Below are 20,107 nucleotides of genomic sequence, written 5' to 3' on the forward strand. Positions count from 1 at the left end.
TCAAAGCCCAGTGGTAAAAGCATAAATATGTGTAAAGGCAAACTACTGTTATTTAAAGTCTTACAGTTCTAGAACCAATTCTTTGTTCTTTTGGGGGTTTGGTTTGGTTTGTTTTTTGAATGCCAGGAGTTGGCCACGCCATATGTGTGAATTCCAAATAGGGAGCCTGGCTCCTGCACCATAAATCCAAAAAAGACTATTCTCATGGAAGAATCCCCACTAAACAAAACTACAAGACAAGGAGGTAGCCAAGCTGCTAGAATTACTCTCTGAAGGAGGTGTCTGGCTCTTTGGTGCAGGAACAACTTGACTGAATAAGTAAGTTGCAAACCAGCCATGGTTGCCCACCCTGCCCTCCAAATAGAGCTCTCAGCCTGTGAAATACGGAGAAAAAGATACCAAGGAGCTGGGAATTGAAAATATCAGATATTGCAGGTTTTGCTGGGGGTAAAAAAAATTCCAAGCAGCAGCATGGCCTAATAAACAAAAAGGCAACTCTTGATTAAAGCTTGAACTTTTCCTTCTCATTAATTACCATGACTCTGTTTTGAAATTCCTGTAGAGAACAAGCGTTTCTTGCTGACAGCTGGTTTGCAAAAGGAAAGTGTTTTCAGCTGGCAATGACTTAACATGCTTGTGATATATGAAAACAAGGTTAAATTGCTCCTTTTTGTCTACTACTAATAAAAGAAATATTGAAAATGAAATGGTGTAGCTTAGGAAATGAAGAGTGCCAACCAAAGCCATGGACATAGTGCTGAGAGCCATTTATCACCTGGTACTTGCTGGAATGGGCATATTTGGAAAAGCTTAGTCAGTGCCAAAAATTATTCTCCAGTTGCAGGCTTTCAGAATATATTGCATTGAAGAACATATGATCCTGTTTCTGCAAGATAAGAGAGTCTTGATTTAATCATCTCTTTTTGGGATTTAAATGACTTACACTTTGTGGCTTTATTGGAAATCCTCTTGCTCCTGATACCATTTTTAATCTCATCCTTCTTCTGCTCTGCTCCACCTTCTGTCAGGAAAGAAAGGAACAAAGCAGAGGCTTTGTTCCTCGGGATGTAAGGGATGGAGTAGCCAGAGCATCAGAAAGCACATGGCAGGAACCAGCCTCTGCTGCAGAGAGACTGGCCTGATAATCAGATGCCTCTGGACTTTGGCTGATTGTCAGTTGTATTCTGAAAAAATTGCTAGATCTTTGATGCTAACTGTCTTGCAGAATATGAAACATAACTTTAACACAAATACAGCATGATTATCCTATGAATAGCAGGGAAAATGACTAGGAGTGAAATAATATGTTTTACTTCAGCAAAGTCTTTATTCTTGTCTTGTAGAATGCAGAACCTTTCCAGGTTACTGTCCGAGAAGACAATTGTATCATTGTCTCCCTGGAAGCATCTGATGTTGTGAGCTCATCCTCTGTATATGTTGTGAAGATAGCTGGAGAATCCAAGAACTACTTTTTCCAGTTCGAAGAATTCAATAGCACTTTACCTGCCCCTGTGGTTTTTAATGCCAAATACCATGGCCTATATTACATAGTAACTCTGTTGGTAGTGAATTCAAATATGGTTTCCAAGTCGGCGAGATCAATCACTGTGTTAACCAGTAAGTAACACCTTATTCTTTTTTTCTTCTGTTTCTTCTCTTTGTGTGTGTTTTTTCCCCCTGGAAGTTCTTCTTGTGGAAAAGGTTGGATGGGGCTTTTTTTGTTTTGTTTTGTTTTCAGTAGGCCCTCCTGGTGTGCAGGATGAATCCCTGTGTGAGAACAGTAGAGAATATGTGTTGAGAAGGCTTATCAGAGAAAATTCACAAGGTCTGGGCAGCAGGAAAGGCACAGCTGTGGGTTCCCCCCAGGTGACCCTTCCTGAAGACTGACTTGGAGAGTTTTAACATACTGAAACAAGTGATGGTTGAACCTCCTTTCCAGACAATCATCCTAAACTCAGGATAAATCAGGAGTTTCAAAAATCTAGTAAAAGGAATAAAAAAGTGTTGACTGACATTTCAGTGTAAGCACTCCTCTTACATAGTGAGGTATATTCTGTTTTAAATGCTATAACAACCTTCTTTGATTGCTAATATATTGAATCAGTACTAAACCTGAAAAGCAAATAGTAGTCACCATGTGTTTCTGCCAGTACAGCTGAAGTTTTTTGTGATGGAGACCATATTTCCAGATTTCTGTGTGATTCCTGCTGTATTTCTGGCTCTACTGTTGCTCCAGAACTCTTTCCATCTGCGAACCTGAAAACAATTTGTAGAATATAAAATTATTTGTTCATCTGGAAGACAGATTCAAGAAAAGACAAAAAAATTATTTGGATGGGGCAAAACCAATTTCCTTTTTCTTCTTTTCTTTTCCTAAATGGCACCTTAAAATCTACAGACAGTTTTAGTTGGCTTGCAGATGTGGAATGGTTATGATTTTGTGTACTTATTCTGTCAATGAGGAATGCCATCCACTGTAATAACATTCAAAGCATATTACAGTAGCTTCATATGTTACTGAGTGAGGTGCTTGAAACTTAGGAGTAACCAGATTTTGCATCATCTAGACATTCTTCAGCCTTCCCTTGTGTGCCCAAGTTGTGCAACCATGAAGGATCCCATGGGAAAAATATCATGGGGTTGAGTAATGCAAGTCTTTCGTAAGGCATATGTGCGAGAACATCTATGTGTAGCGGGCAATTTAAGGGTTCACAAGCAGCCTGAATTTCTTTTTATTTGACTGCTTTAACCTTGCAGACAAAGTAATAATTTTAATCCAATTTCCTATTTTATGGTTTGTTTGTTTTCTTAAAAGAAAATAATGGAAGTATAAGGTGTCTATACAATTGAAGAAAAAAAAATGCCTCACTATGCATTTCCAGTGGGTTTTGAATGCCTCACTTGCAGTCGTGCGGCAGGGCTGGTTGCTGTTTGATTTCCAGAGCCCAGGAGGGTCACTGGTGGCAGGGGAAGGTGTGATCCAGAATGGCAGATGGAGCACACACTCCCATGCAGGGGATCTCTGAAGGAAGGAGGGAGCCAGTGTCCCTCAGCCCATCAAAGCCAGCCCCAGACTTCCCATTTCTGGCTCAGGGGGTTTCCACAAGGTGTTACCGAAAGAGCGCGAGTCTGACATCTCCACGGGTCGTAGCCCACATCTCTCCCACTCCTCCAAGGCTTGACGGTGTCCTTTCCGGCAGACGGGAGCCCAGCCCTTTCCACCACCTGTCTTATGCGGGTGTGCTGGCAGCATCTCAGGGCTCCTGCTGTGGCCTCTGCTGCTCGCCCAGACCTTGCAAGGACCGGTGATTCTGGCAGTCGGCTGGCGCTGCTTGACGAACTCGCGTAACAAGAGGGGAACAACAAGTTTCACTGGTTTTGTCTCAACAGAAAGACAACCCGGCTCATGGGAATGAAAGGGCATTTTTTGCAGGCGGCGTTGAAGGATGCTGTACCAAGCACTAGAGGCGTGCTGTGAATTGTGAGCTTCGCAGGGGAAAGGGCCCCGTCTCCTTCCTGGTATTTTCTGTTAGGCAGGCTGATGAGCGCTAGCTTTCATGTAGCAGCCTCAGCTATTAACACAGCTCATCTTTTTGAGCACGAGGCTACAGGAATGAAAATAAATTTGAGATGAAAAGACAGTGTAGCAGGCTGGGCTTTTCAAGGTATATTTCAGTGCAGTGCTTTTGGGAAGCGATCTTAAAACTTGTGTAATAACCATTAGCTTCTCCTGCAAAATTGCATTAGATGATAATTTGATTTCATATTCTTTTTTCAATTTTTCCTTTTATTTGTATTGTCCACTGCCTGTTTTACATTGTTTTGTGACTATTAATTAACTTGATTTTTTTGGCAGACAATAATTAGGATAGATTCATATTTTTCTTAAAATAATAAAATATTTTATTATTAAAATAAAAATAAACTATGCCATATAGTTTATTTTAACCATGCAAAGACATATAACTATCTGATTTATTCCCTCTGTATCTTACAAATGAAAAAATAGCACATTGTAACTAGCTTCCAGGTCCAAATTAATTCCTGCTCTAATTTCATTGGTATCAAGAGAGCTTTACCAGTTGCAGATTGGCTCCATTCATTAGGCCGCCACAAGATAAATCAAGTAGGATAGCCAGTGATGCCAACGTGGTTATTCCCAAGGCTGTACTTCGATATTTTACAATAGTTTTCTGGGATCTCCTGATGTCTGCAAAGGAGTCAGTGCAGGGAGATGCACTCTTTCAGCTTGGCCATATGCTGGAGATCTGAGTTTCACACAGAGCAGTGTGTATCCAAATTGTGCATGTGAAAATGAGCGCAAGGTCCTTCAAAGAGATTGCCTACTTAGAAATTCAGTGAGAGTTGTGAAAGACCTCTGCTTTCTGATGGCATATCTTGATGACATTTCCTTCTTCCTATTCACATCCCTCAGCGATGTACTGCTTCTCAGCATATTGGCAAAAAAAGCATGTCTCTTCACAGGTTGAAACTTCATCCCACTTAAGTCAGAGAAGACTTTTGTTTTACCCCTCTAAGGTTTCTGTCCAGGAAAAAAAAAAAAAATTTAAAAGCTAATAAAATATATATTTTATATATTATATATATGCATCTGTAATTATATATGTGTAAATATAAATACATATAAATAATTGTGTGTATAAATATGTACATAGAAAAAATAAAATATCTTAATATTATATAAATATACATATATGCATGTATGTATGTTAATTTGGGCTTTCTCTACAAGGCTGAACAGTTTATTTTCCGCTTGTCTCTGCAATAATTTCAGGGTTTTCTCATGTTAATCAAAACACCACAACCTATGGAGTTCCCTTGTTTAGGTTCTGTAGTCCAGATTGTTGTAGTGCAAAGTATGAGCTATTTGTTGCAATATTTCTTCTCAGAGCCCAAGGGTTTTGTCAGCTGGAGCACAGCCCACATCCTTGCATTGCTTCCTGAGCAGGGATGTTAAAAGGATGAGATGAACGGAGCGCGTTCAACTCTTAGATAGGAAACCTGTAAAATAGAATTTGAGTCCAAAGTAACACTTCCGATTCTGTAGCAAAACTGTGTTCAGCAAATTTGGCTCAGTACTTCACTGAAGGAGAAAAAACTGAAACCCTGACTACTTATTATTAAAGATCCCTGTCATGGTTTTCACAGTAATAGATGTGTGAATCTCACCGTTCTGGCCAGATTCCTGTGTGTGCAGTTGTGTTGTGCCTATCAAAGTGACCTTCCTTCCAGTTTTCAGTCTAGACAAAGATAGAAGTAGTTTTGGTATCTGACACAATTATTTCAAGCTTGCTTGCTTCTTCTGCTCTTGGAGTTTTGGCTTTTTGACGGCAGTGAAGTAACTCCAGAATTTATGTAATTAATTTAGTCTTTTGCAATATTTGAAAGAAAGTTCCACCTTATTACTAATTGGTTTTAAAGTAGTTTATGAGAGAAATAAAGAGCTTGGATGTAAAATCAGTGACTGAAATTCTTACTCATTCTCCATTTTCCCAGCTTGAAGCCTTGTTTTATTCTTCCCAGGGTGACTCATACTCATATAGCCTTTCTTTTTTTTTTTTTTTTCAAATTCACTGTCAATTTTTGTTGTCAAGGAAAAAATATTTGTACATTTGAAGGAATGGGGAAAGCAGTACATTGTAAAACTATTGTGTGCTGTAGGAAATATGTATATCTTCTGGGAATGGGAGAAATCAGGATCTCTGAGGGTAAAGAGCAACTTTGCCTGACTTTTATTTTAGCTCATGGTTAGGAGTTTTGAGTGGTAAATGTCTCATTGTTTCAAAAGCCGATGATTCCTTACATATAAATCACAGTAAAATATATTCCCTTTAGGGAGAGTTCTGCCTCTGTGCCTTCTACAAAAAATATTCTCCTCAAGAGATCAGTGGGCCTGCTGCCTGGGACTCTGATCTCTTCAGCTCTCAGAAAGTAATTGGCATTAGACCTAGTTAATGCTCAGTTGTCATTCTGCCAGATGCTGCAGGAAGTGATTCAGCAGGTCGAATCCTTTCCTCTGGCTCGTTAATGGATCAGAGCTGTTGAAGTAGAAGCTTCAGAGGGTTGGGGGTTTTTTCCCAATTAAATGTAAAACTTAAGCCCTTGGTGCTTTTCTTTCTTTAAGGATGACAATGGCACATCTTTAAAAAGGCTGATTTTCTGTGGCAGCCCTAATTTTGAAACGTAACTCAGAGGAACACCTAGGTTCATTAATGCTCAGCTTTCCCCAGCAAACAAATCATGTTATCCCCTTTCTAAGGTGAAAAAAGCCCTCCATCGGAATCAAAGAAACAAAAAGAACTGCAACCATATGACTAATTTTTCCTGCCGTAATATCTGTTGGAAGGCTGATTTAAAGTATTGACCTAAATCTCTTCAAGAACAACAGATATACCTTTGTTCTTGTGACAACATTATTTTTTTAGTTTGTATTGTCTTTTTATTTGTCATCTTATGCAGGCATCTAGAAATTGCAGTATATACCATCATTGCTTAGATACTGCTTTCACTTACATTCCCCTTTCAAAAGCAATTGCACATGGTATCTTCTATTACGTATCATAAAGTTGAACATTATGTTCCTAAAGTATTAAACAGCAGCTGTTTAATCTTAAAAATGGTTGCTTTTTTAGCAAGAGATAAAATGATCCCTAAAGTTTATAACATAATGGAGCTTTACCTAGCTATGACTTACTCCCATTAACTATGTAGATATGGAAACAGTGTCATCCTGGGGAGAAAGTTATATAGTTCACAACTTCTTCATATGAATAAAGGGGATTATCCATGGGAGTTAGACCACTCAGGTAATGGGGCTTCTTTTTTATAGATGTCACAATATGAAGGTAAATCATGATTAATTTGGGTTTGAGTGTGAGAAGCAAGAGAGTTGATCTCAGTCCCATTTCAATCACCCGCATGTAATATTACGTCTAAGCTACCACAGTAATCAGTCATTAATTGAATCTGTAGAGTGACCTGATCTACGAATATTAAAACCAAATTGATTTGGACTGGAATATGGTACTTATTTTCAATGTACTTGTTTTTTTCTTTTTCCTGAATGGCAAACATTAATCTGTCTGGCACAGATTGAATGCATTATTGGAGGATTTAGCATCCAGAATTTTCCAGGGCATTTGAGGAAGAGGTTAGCAGCATTTATTATGCTATCTTGATGTTTGTATAATGCAGGCTATGTGCTAAATGCAAAATGCTGTAGAGTCCAGGAGAAACACACAAATCAAGTTTCTCATAAACAGATAAAATGGGAAAGCAGTTGCTATAGGAGTGGCAAATTCTGAGAAAAAAGGCAAATTTAGGTCTTGATCTTGCAAGCTTGTCTATGTGCGTTTAATATAGTCTGCAAGACTAAAAATAAAGAGATTGCACATGAAGAAGTGCCTTAAACATGCTATTAGAGGGACACTGAAACTCTCCAAGTCCCTTCTGTAATATGACTTCAGACATCAATGTAGTGCAGAGCATTTATAAAGCTCTAAGTTTTTTGAAGTATTATATTACACTTTATTTAGGCTATTTTTTGAAAGCCACTGAAATCTTTGAAAAGCTGGATCCTAAATACTGAAAACTGTAAAATTAAAAAGACCCGACTGTTTATGCTCTGAATTATAGACAGTGAAGAGTGACATTTTGTATATTCCTTAAGTTTAATAACCCTCAGAGCAGTTAGTAAGTGAAAAACAGAACGAGATTTTTATCTGCTGAGTGTCCTTTTAATTTCACAGTGTGCAAATAGCTTTTGATGTGAAGATTTGGTGCTGAAGGAAGTAAGATAATGGAAGACTCTTTAAATTGCATTATATCACTCCTGCTACTCTGCTAACATCAGCCTTGAGCAAGGAGAGGAGAGTAAGCGGAAGATAACAACAAGAGAGAGAGTCTGTGGTGATTACCGCTTAATTCAATTATTGGTTAATTAAATCAAAGCATCAGGAGGAAAAATCATTTGGATTAAAAATGAATATAACTTCCATCCTTTATTTGATTTGTCGTAGGAAGGAATAAATGCGTTAATTTAATCACTGACATAAGAAAGTTTCAGTAATTCTTTCAGAAATAAGGAGGCCTCAGATGTGAACGAGATAGCAGGATAAAGCCCAGGGCATACCTGCTAACATGAAAGATGACCGCACGCAAGAGTTGAGCTGTTTAGAGATTGTTATTGTCATTTAAACTACTATTGTGTGCTGTGTGAGCTGTGATATGAATCCTCTGGTCATGTGCATAGTCAGATCAACTATTTATTTCAGAATAAGCGATGGGAAAAGCCTCAGCAGAAAGAAAAGGGTAGGCTTTGTTTTCCATGATCTGCTTTACTCCTATTTATTTCTAGGCTATCACAAATTGTCACCAAAATTTTCACAGATCACATCACTGAAGTGCCCGTTGGTGTCTGTGAGATTGGGTGTTTCTATTTGTAAGCGATTAATATATGAATATACTGATATTTACCTGAAGCTAATGAAGCGTCTTTGCCATGACAAGCATTTTAATAATCCTACAACATTGCATTCCCATGCTCTGACAAAGTTAAAAATGTGACAACATGACGACTTCTTAAGACTCGGGGAGAGATTCTGTTTGCATCTGTGGCTTTTGTTCTTGGTTAGTTTTTTCCTCCACTTCTCATCACATCTGGAAACTTGGTACCGTAGTGAAAATACTGTGCCATTAACTGGGGTTTAATTTTCACTTCTACTACAGTCTTGCTTTTCCATCTTTGATTAAACTATTCCACCTTCTGTGTGATAATTCCACTTTTGAAACTGATACTGCTCTTCCCTTTCATCTACTCTTCCTCTTGCTCATTGTGACTCTATGCACTTTGGGGAAAAATATTTTATTAGTTTTTCTCCGGAGCCTACAACAGCAGAACTTTGAACTTAAATTTTGAGTCCTCCAAGGCCAAGCTAATGTACAGCCTGAATTTTTCAATCTGTTCCCTACAGTATGCAGGAACTAAATCAACACAATAATACTTATAAGGGTGTAGGCATAATTACTGAGGGTGTTGTGCATTAACTACCTCAATTAAAATATGTTAGTATGACAAATTCCAACTGACACTATAACCTTGTTTTGAATATCATCTTGGCCCTCTTAACCAATGCTATAATTTTTTTTCTTGTTGAGGAGAGCATCGAGCAAAAGGCTAATTTTTTTTTAAATTTTTCTTTTCTTTTTTTTGTGTGGATAAAGGAGGCTGAATAATACTGTGACTCTCTTATATGCAAGAATCCAGACTCCCAGCTACAGTGAATAGACACAGCTTTCCTTAGTCAATGGAACTACACTGGTCTAGGTGCCACATCACAGGACACATTTTTATACTTTTTATAGCCCACCTGGCTCAGAGGTCAGAGCACTGGATCGGCAGTTCTGTGCTTACCTCCCCTCTGTGCCCAGGCTTCTCTGTACCTCAGTTCTTCATTTGTAAAATAATGGTAGTGGTACCGCTATATTTTGTAGAAGCTTGGTGTGGATAAATATGTTGCAGACGGTGGCCCTCTCAGATATGGTAGGTACGGGGGCTGGGTAATTACCCATGAAATAAAGAAATGAATACATATCAAAATATAAAATCTTCATGCAGGTAGCTTCCTTTGGCTGTTACGCTGATAAGCTTCTCAGCTAATCTTAGAAGTTCAGATTTATGCCAAAGTTATGAGCAATTTCAAGTGTTTTGTTGTTTTTTTCTGGGCACTTCTACATGATTGGCAAGCATTAAAGATGAAAACCTTTCTGGGGTGATGACTGTGAGTGCTTAAATAATAACGGCTATTTCAACCTTACTTTTTATGGCAAATAAGGAAATTTTTCTGTTAAAGTGTAAGTATCAAGAACATAAATTGTTTTGTGGGGGAACACACAAATCTTGGCTTTGACAACATGCCAGGTAGCTTTGCCCCAGACCTCTGTGAAGCCCCAGATGTCACCTGGTAGATTGAAGAGTGCCTGTGCCATACCTAGCAAAACCTTTTGTTTCTTTGGTGGTGTTTGGTTTTGTTCTTAGGTGTCAAGAACTCAGTTTGCCTATTAATCTGTTCCTTTCTTCCTTTTTTCCTTTTATTTGTATATCCTTTAGAACCCCTTCCTGTGAGCAGTGTTTCTATCTATGATTACAAACCATCCCCAGAAACAGGAGTGTTGTTTGAAATTCAGTACCCAGAGAAGTACAATGTTTTTACCAGGGTAAATATAAGCTATTGGGAAGGAAAAGACTACCGAACAATGCTGTACAAAGGTAGGAGGAAACTCTTCTGCTAAAACTTAATGCTACCTGCTGGAAACATTATAAATAGTGGTCTTAGGTGTGGTTTTGGCATGTATTGGTTATAATGATTTATATTTCTGGTAATGCGTCTGTTTATAATTATGTCTTTTATGTCTTATTTATGTCTTATTATATCTTATTACTTATTTATATCTTAATTATATCTCATTATATCTTTTGTATCATGAAGTAAGGGATGGATCTTCAAACTGAGGTAGGGGTTCACTTTGGATTTAAACCTGCTTCCTGTTCTAGTGATGCTTCCTTTCTTTTGGATTTTAGAGGAAGCCTGGGCGGTTTGGATTTTTTAATTCAGTTCTGAAATGAACCTGGGAATGGATCCCCAATTTCTGGTGCTTCCAAATAATCATGTACACTAAAATCCAAAAAAAACTTTCCACCATTTTTTTTTCTATCTTTCCTGCTGCTGTACAATCCAAAAACAAAAGAAAAGGAAAAGGAAAGAAACCTGAAACTCAGTGGGAAGGAGAGAGATATGTTTTAGCTTTCTAGATATGTTGGTTGAAATCCCCGGATGACATTCTGCATCAGTTGGAAGCTTTAAAAAAGTTCCCAGTCCCTTCCCTCTGGAGAAGGTTTCCTCTTTGGTGAATGGTTGATAGGAGAGTTCTGCGATGCCCCAGAGCTGGGAAACCATTTCAGTATACCTGATTCCTGGTGCAGGACTTAAATCTGGTAGTTCTGTATCACCATACAGTGACACAGTGCTAATAGTACTATGCTGTGTAGTACTGTATATTACCGTGGCTTTCAGTGTTGTCCCTGAGCTAACAAACCCTGCTGCATATCATAAATTTCATTTTTCTTAAGATAATCTAATCAAAAACAATCAATCCAACAATCTAGACAGTCAGTCTAAACGATTTAAACAATCAATCTAACCATCTAAACAATCTAACGAGGAAATTCTGCTTTCTCTTTTATTTGTTTAAAATTGAACTCCTTTTTGCCCCGCAGTATAGCTTAAGTATAGCATTTATCTCAAAGATATAAATGAGACTGTCCTATGGAAAGCATCCTAAGAGGTGAAAAAGGCACCTGCATACTCTGTAGGCCCTGAACCCCCAATGGTTTAACATTGCATAGTGGCAGTAAAATGTCTTTGAGCAACCCAGTAGGTGCTGGATTGAATTTTAGGCGTTGAATTAAGGCTCCCAAAGTAGAAGTCCGGTCACTGTAAGCTCTCTCTAAAGTCAGCAGAGGGAGATACGCACCTCCAAAATGAGGTCAGAAAAATTTGGAGTCTCTTTGCTTCAATACAGGGTGGGGCTAGAAATCACATTTTCAATGCTGTGAAGTGCCAGAAGTGAGGAAGTGTGATTCTGGATCATAGTACAAAATATAGGTGACCTCTTTCCAGAGAACAAAAGGGATACCAGCAGTAATTTTTGTCTTCTACAGCTAATACCTGGTTCCAGGGGCTGTAATGCTGCAGCTGCTGATTAATAAAAATGTCAACCTGAATTAAGAGATTCACTTAATCAACTCACGCGCTCCTTTCCGTAGCCAAATAGCTCTAAGCAACTTCTCTTCAGCCCGCACGTGTACCGATGGTGGACATGAGCTCAGCTCTCGGTACTGCGGCTTGCACTCAGTTGCATGGTGGATGGTCCTCTGAACATCTACCCCGACTGTTATGCCTCAGTCAGCAAAAGACCAAAGAGGCTTTTGCGTGCAGCAGTTAAAGGTCTGCAGAAACTGTCAGATGCTCTTTGAGATATTCAGTGTCACGTGGAACAGGCTGCCAGATTCAGTTCCCTTTCCTGTGAAAAGTAGCTCATGTTTCTTGTGCTGTTTTTTAGGAGGTTTTGGTTTGGTTTGTTGTTTGGTTTTGGGTTTGGTTTTTTATGGGGGGGGGGGGGGGGGGGTGTGGTGGTAGCAAAGTGGCTTTGACAGCCAGGAAAAATGTTGGCAAACTGAATTATTAGAATTTCATGTCTCGGACCAGGCTGATCAATGTTTAAACATCTGAAACGCTGCCAGCTCAGCATGTGCAGTTGCATTATCAGAAAGTGAATATTTGATGTATTTTCCTCTTTTTTTTTCCTTTTTTTTTTCTTCTTTTTAAACCTTCTGCAGATTTCTTTAAAGGTAAAACAGTTTTCAATCACTGGCTACCAGGTATATGCTACAGTAACATCACATTTCAGTTGGTATCAGAAGCAACCTTCAACAAAAGCACGCTAGTGGAATACAGCGGGGTCCAGCATGAGCCCAAACAGCACAGAACAGGTGAAGAAAATTATTACATGCTGTTTGCTTGGAGTTTGTACAGCTGCTTTCCTTTCTGCCGTGGGACGGGGACTGATCTCAGAGAGAGGAGTGTCTGTGCGGGAGCTGTTCCTGCCTGGCCAGGAGCACGGGAGGAGGATGCTGCAGCTAGTACATAGGGTTATGTGTACAACACAGTGGAAAAGGAAACTTGCATGAGGGTTTCTGTTATAAAGCTTGCTTCTTAGAAAATAAATTCTGCTTCACATGAGACATCCTAGGCCTTGTGCTAGGAATTAATTTTTAAGCCACAGGAATAGCTGCACTGAGCATACTATTGATCTATCTATACTGGTCTGTCTCCATGCACAGTGAATCATAGCTAAACTGATGGAGAAGGCCTTCCTCATTGTGCAGTCTTCTGTCATAGAGAAGGATGTCATAGTCACCCCTCTTGGCGGCCAGTTTATGCCCTGAAGCATGAACTTTTAATTTCCAAGACAGCAATGTGGCAAAGGCTGAAAATTGCATTTGTTCAGTGTCCAGAACTAATTTAATTTGGTCCTGGGATGGTGCCCAAAACTTTTCTGTTAATCTGTTGGACCACAGACATTTTCCAGGGCCCAAAGTGAAATGAACCAGTGGTAAAATCAGAAGGCTAAATCTTCAGATGAAAACACTGATGTTGGTCCACTGCCTTGGACAGAGCAAAGCCAACTGATTCCAGCTGAGTTCTGTCCTGAGGATCCTAAATATAGTTATGGAGATACTGAACCATAAGAATCGCATTTTTCTTTCCTGTTGCCTTCCCATCCCTCATTCTTTGCATGAACTGTGATGAGATTGTAGCATCTGGTTTTGTATTAGTGGCCATGGCTGGGACAAGGGAGATGAACACATTAGCATGTTGTAAGGTGCTGGCTTAAAAGGTGCCAGTCAAAATTGTTTGCAGAGGCTACTCATGCTTATCATGCGTAAGGGCAGACAGACAAGCAATTACAGTGAGGCAGACAAAAAGCTATGTGTTCACCTCCTGGCATAAGTTGAAGTAAGTTCTTTGCGTGCCAGAATCTTGTCTTCTGGAGACCCAAATCTTAAGATCAAGCTTTCACAAATATTAACATTTAAGCTGATGTTTAATGCTTGTGAAAAGGTGGCTGCTAAAAGGACATGAAAAGCCCTACAGCAATGTAAAGGTCATACTTTTTAAATATGAGCTATGCTCTATATTAGTTTTGCGTATGTTTTTCAGTTCATTTCTACAGAAGTATTTTTTCCATGATCAAGATCTTTCTGGAAGACACAACAAAATAGATGAAGATCCACTCTCAGAAATTCACACTTGAGTAGCCTTGCTGCTCTGATAGCACTGAAGTCTGATTTACTGTGACTTCACAGCTACTTTTCAACCTGATATTCTTGAATCGTGATTCTTCCGTGAATTTACACTTATCTTGATCCCACTAGAATCACTTCTGCTATAAGGAAATGTAAGAGAGAGGAGAATCTTAATAAGAACAAGTTATTTCAACACATTCCTAGATGCATTGTTTTTCTGCAAACAATATTTCTCTGGGGAATTAGCACATTGTAAAGGTGCACAGAACATACCTATTAAAAGACTAACCCTTGCTTCTCTTTTAGTTCCTTACCCACCTCGAAACATTTCTGTTCAGATTGTACCAATCAACAGAAACACCTGGGAAGAGCACAGTGGGAATTTTGCAGAAGAATCATTCATGGGACCACAAGAAATCATAAGGAAAGAAAAACTTAGACATTTTTCTGACAATCCACCTGAAATTCCAGCAGTCAACACATCTGCTGCCTGGCCAGACTACCGCTATAACAGCACCGAGTATGAAACCACGTCACAGCCGTACTGGTGGTCTAACGAAGCTGAGTCATCAGAAGGTGAAGAGGAGTTTGTCAATGTGGTTTCCAGTGATTATGAGACCAATGACGTCAACACATCTGGAAAACTCACGCCAGAGCCCCCTTCCTTCCTTCCTGTACAAATGGTGCTGACCTGGTTACCACCAAAGCCGCCTACTGCGTTTGATGGTTTCCATATCAATATTGAAAGGGAAGGTAAAACAGAGCCTTATACCCTTTTCATACCTCTTTTCTGTAATTCCATTGGTGGGTTGTCTCCTCCGCAACTTATTAATTACTTAGTACTGTGTTTCAGAGGGCTTTGTTAGATCTCCTGTATTTCTTGAGAAGTTTCTTGCATTGAATTCTGGCTAGGTGTCATAAAAGGGAGAAGGCGTAAATCACAGTTTGCGGTTCTCTTTTGTTAAACAAGGTTTATACTGTTGTACATATTGCTGCACTGCTTTACACTGCAGTTATCGTAAATCCATTCTGGTGTTGGAGAAATGAGCTGATAGAAATTTGAGACAAAGAAGGTACATTCTACCGTGTAGTTTTGTCTGCCACTGAGAAAGGTTCTCAGGGTGATCTCGACTGGAATGGGCATACAGAAGTGATAGTCTAGATTCAGATTAGCAGTTGTCTCAGAGGACAGCTACCAAACATATTTGTCAGGCCACAAGGAGGCTGTGGTGGAGAATGGGAAGACTTTTCAAGTGATGAGCTACAACAAAATCGCCATGTTGCTTGAAGATTTTCTGTTTTAAAATCTGTTTTATCCAAATGAATTTTATCTCCTGACAAGCAGTTTTCATAAGCCTACCCACACTGAGGACAAATACTGTTTGGGGTTTGGTGGGGTTTTTTTTCAGAATAAGAATGAAATAGATAGAAAATTAGAAGCTCCTTTTCTTCCATGCTGTGCTGTTTTTTACTTGCACAGTCATGGCAACCCTATTTTATCATCCCTTCTATGGAATGAAAATTTGGCCTGGGTTTATTGTTCCTCTACACCTATACTGCAACCTTGGTCATTAATTACTCTTGTGCTGATGGCAGGAAATAAAACTGCTCCCATAAATCCAGTCCTTTTGGATACCTTTTAATCCCACAGCAGAAACAGTATTAGCATTTCTGATATAAATCATTTTCTCAGTGCCTGGAGCCTTTCAAATTTCAATTAATCCACACTTTTCCCCCCCCAATTTAGAGAACTCCACGGAATTTTTGACAGTAAGTGAGGACACTCACAAATTTGTTGCTGAACTGAAAGAACCAGGAAAATACAAGTTGTCTGTAACAACATTTAGCTCTTCTGGCTCTTGTGAAGTTCGGGGAAGTCAATCAGCAAAAACACTTAGCTTCTACATCAGTAAGTATCTCAACAAATCTGTCTTTCACCCAGACCCATATAACTTAAATGTACAGAGTTTGACCACTGTGGAAGCTATGGGATCTGCTTCAGGATCAGAAGAGTCCGGTCTTCTGCAATTCTTTGTGCCAGAAAAGGAAGAATAGTGGAAATATGTCATATATTATATCCTGCCTGGATGGGCCTTCATCGTGCTGTCTTGGAAGAGCTAAGAACTGAAAGCAGGTGACGTATTTGATAGAGCCATTGCCCAGCGTTCAGAAGTGGTACGCTGAAACAGGTTCCCCTCTTGCATCTTTCAAAGAGAGGATTTAATTCCGACAATTAAATCGGTGGTTATTGAGATTCCTGAAAATACTTAACTTCCTGATTCCTGGAGGCTGTATGTACCGGGTTAGGGATGAAGGGCATCTCAGGCTGAGAGTGTGGGAATTGCACAATTAAACACTGAGCTCTGAAATTACATGGTCTCTGAGAGAACACGGGGCAAATTACAGTAGATGAAGTAGTTCAGCCTGCTAAATTCAGAGGAGGAAAAGTAATTTATTATTTCCCTGTAGAATCCCAGGGTTTCTTAACTGAAGATTTAGTAAAAGACAAAGTAATAACACACTACTGTGTAAACTAGTATCATGATTGACAATTAGATCAGCAAGTGAGACAGGTGTTGGTGAATTCAGATTATTATCCTTCTGATGGCTGTGGTCACCCTTGTACCTTTTTTTACGAAAGGAAATAGATATAGGTTACAAAATACCCATACAATGAGAACAGGGGAATACTTACGGCACCACACAATTTTACATGTGGGAGGATAGTGTCTCACCCGAATCACGAATGCTGCAACAAGACACAGTAGCTAAGGCTGGCAGAAATATTAATATTAAAAGGAAACGTACTCAAGTACATTACTAATAAAACTTGTATGTTTAGTAGCTCATAACATTTACAAATACTAACTATTTAGGCTTAAATTCATCATAATGCTTGACTGCATGTAACTGAATTCCTCTATCACTCCTACGTTTTTAACAACTTTATAGTTGATAGAAACAGCACTTGGAAAACAAAGAGAAAATAGGAAAGAGCAAGTGAGAGACAGGGTCTCTGCTGTTGTAATTTCACTGTCTTCCAGTTTTCTTTAGGAATAGTTATTAGACAGTTTCATTATATGGAAAGCATTAAAGTATATATAACTATACATATATATCAAATAAATTACGTAGTATTGCTATTAGTACCAAATGTTATTCCATTTTACAAGGTGTGATTTATTTCCATTAAGCAATATGAAATAGTGTCCTCCATGAAGCCCACTAACTGGGGACAGAGACCTGAGAGAAATGAGGAAAATGTTAATGCAAAGTATAGGTGTATGGATTGCTAGAACTTGAATCTCATTGGCTGTAAAGTATTGAGATTTTATAGGTATGTGACAAATATTATCATTTTACATGTAACACGTGAGAACGTTTGGTTTTTTGGGAGTTTTGTCTGTTAGTTTTACAAGCTTTTAGAACCAGATGAGGATTCTTGGCAGTTGTCTTACTTATTCTGTCAAATGCAAGATCCTTAATATTTTAGCTAGATTTTATATGTATTTCTGGTAGTATGCCAAATCTGAGATATGCACAAATATTGTTAAGCTGAAATTGCTTTTCCATTCCTCTTTATGAGTCTGATCAAGTAGACTTTTTGTGTGGGGACTACAACTTTGGGCCGTGACATGAGGTAGCTCAGTTCCCTTAATGCTGATGCTGAAACAATTTCTGAATAGCAAGAGCTACGCATACATCCACTGGCTCCGGAGACTAATCTAATGATCCAATTCCTGTTTTTACCTGAGTAGGTATGGGTCTGCTGTCGTGAATAAATTTTGCTCCTAGCTTCAGCTTTATCTCATCCTTGTAACAGTTAGTGAATCATCATGTCAAATTACTGGCTTGTATTACACAACATTTTTTTTGCACCCAGATAGCAGTACAGATTGTCAAATCCTATAGGCTGATTTTGCACCAAATTCATGTTCTGGCAGTTATCGTATTTTCTCAATAAACTTAAAGTACCATTAGAATTGCATGAAGGAAGGAATGTCAAGGAGAGAGCTGTCACAAGTGTCACTTAAAAGGGATAAGAAAACCTGATGATCTTCATGAAATCTGAATTTTTGACCAAGTCTAGCTGAAGTTATTTTCCAAATTGTTATTTTATCTACATTTAAACCTGTGCTCTTTACCAAGTGCTTCAGAAAGTCTTATGGAGAATGAGATTCTTTACTGTGGTAACCTCTGTGAACTTGATTTTCATGCTTCAGGGCTATAATATACTTGGAGGGTATGTTAGTATGTGGAGAGGCAAAAAATTTTGTGTGCTTATCCTTTAATATTTGTCAACAGTCTGTACATTATTGCATATCACTGCTTTTAAACATTCCCTTGGAGTGAACCTGATATTGCTGGGTGGTTTCTGGTAAGCAGTAGAGAATACTGCAATCTGAATTTTCAAACAGTGATGTTTCTCTTGTCATCTGCTCTGTTACGGGTGAAATAGCACCAGCCACAGGCTGCTTCCGGGGGGCTGCCATCTCCACTGGCTGAGGTCTGTGGTCAGTCCAACCTCTTTCACTAGTAGTAAATAATCCCGTGAAAGGAGGATGTTTTAACTTACATGCCTCAAATGCATAGAGTGGCTTGCTCACATGTGCTTTTGGGACATGTCCCAGGCCCCACAGGTGAATGGATAGAAGAGCTCACTGAAAAGCCCCAGCACGTGACCGTGACGGTGCTAAGCTCCACGACTGCCCTGACATCCTGGACAGCATCACAAGAGAGCGGCGGCAACAGCACCATCGTGTCTGTGGTCTCCCTGACCTGTCAGAAGCAAAAGGAAAGTCAAAGGCTTGAAAAACACTACTGCACTGAGGTAAGGGGCAGAAGCTTTTTCAAACAGAGGAAGAAATTGCTTGTGCCCAAGGGCCCTATCAGGCTCAGGGCTGCAGAGCACAGCGGTAGGTGCTCCCTTCTGCAGTCCAAAGGGACACAGCTGATGCAGAGTGGAGGGGAGAGCACAGCGTTCAGGAGTGAAAGTGTATGGTAAACCACAGTGGTGTTAAAATTGTAGCTGTTAAAAGCAGCTGTTAAAGACAAATTCTGTTCCTCACTAAATCAGTGCTGGCACTGATATGTTCATTTGCATTGCAGTAAAACACCAGCGCAAAGGTGGCTGTCATACAGACTTTGGAAAAGTTGTGAAGAAAGTATTAGTAGGGAGTATCAGCCTGCAGTTCTAGAAGGGGCACGTGAAGTCCTTTCCCCAAAGCTGCTCTGTGCATTTGCTGTTAGCTGACTCTCAGGGAGATAAGACTTCTCATATTGTATCAGACCAAGAATCACTTGGTCAGGCATTCTGCCTCAAACTTGGTGTGGCACAGCAGAAATTTTAACGGCAATGTTTCAAACTGAAAAGAAAAATCACAATGTCCCTTAGTCAGGTTTTGTAGTACTGTGCAGGGGAGGTGAAAGAGAGTAATTCTCCTCTGATTTCACCATGCAGTCGCTTAACACACGCATTCAGAAGACAGCTTTCCCATAACGCTGCCTTCAGCTCACATCGCTGCAGATGAATCAGATGGCCGATGAAAAGCCTCAGGCTTTTATTGAAAACACACAATCTAAATACTCCAGCCTGAATAATATCACCTGAATATGAATAATGTAGCCTGAATATTTCAATAAACTTTGATAGTAGGAGAGAGTGGGTCTACAGTGTGACAGCTGACCTTATGCAGCAAGGCAAGTGTGAGTCTCTGAGATCATTTGTCAAGTCAGTCCTGAACGCCTTCTCAGTTTTGCCATTTTGGGCTTAATGAATGGAGTTTTAGCTGCTGATGCCAGTGTGCTCATAATCATGCCTTTTGTAACTGGAGTAGTTCAAGTACAGTCTCAATATTCTTTTAATTAATCAAGTAAATACTTCACATCCAATGTGTTTCCTCCTGCCCCCATTAGGTAAATTCAAGCAGCAACCTCATTGAAAATCTTGTTCCTGGTGCCCAGTACCAAGTTGTGGTTTACTTACGGAAAGGACCGTTGGTTGGACCGCCTTCTGATCCTGTTACATTTTCCATTGGTAACCCCTGCATCTACTGTTTGAAATGTTTGTTTTGTTTTTAAATATGTGTAGTGTATTTATTAAGCCCTAGAGCCCATGAAGGAGTACAAAATTGTCATATTGGTTATTTCAAATGCAATGAACATTTATTGAGAATATTTTTCTTGTATTGTCTAGCCCATTACTGAGGTGGGGAAAAT

The 20,107-nt window shown here is 39.4% G+C and overlaps 1 protein-coding gene across 1 annotated transcript in view; it reads left to right on the forward strand.

Moving 5' to 3' along the window:
* PTPRO (protein tyrosine phosphatase receptor type O) overlaps positions 1-20,107 on the forward strand; it is a 154,751-nt gene that overhangs the window by 87,125 nt on the left and 47,519 nt on the right. Inside the window, 7 exon segments of the mRNA XM_075757298.1 lie at positions 1,344-1,617; positions 10,130-10,288; positions 12,419-12,571; positions 14,195-14,641; positions 15,636-15,797; positions 18,520-18,719; positions 19,805-19,925. Coding sequence (XP_075613413.1) covers positions 1,344-1,617; positions 10,130-10,288; positions 12,419-12,571; positions 14,195-14,641; positions 15,636-15,797; positions 18,520-18,719; positions 19,805-19,925 — 1,516 coding nt within the window.

The sequence above is a fragment of the Balearica regulorum genome, chromosome 1 (genome assembly GCF_011004875.1).
Source record: "Balearica regulorum gibbericeps isolate bBalReg1 chromosome 1, bBalReg1.pri, whole genome shotgun sequence".
Taxonomy (NCBI): Eukaryota; Metazoa; Chordata; class Aves; order Gruiformes; family Gruidae; genus Balearica; species Balearica regulorum.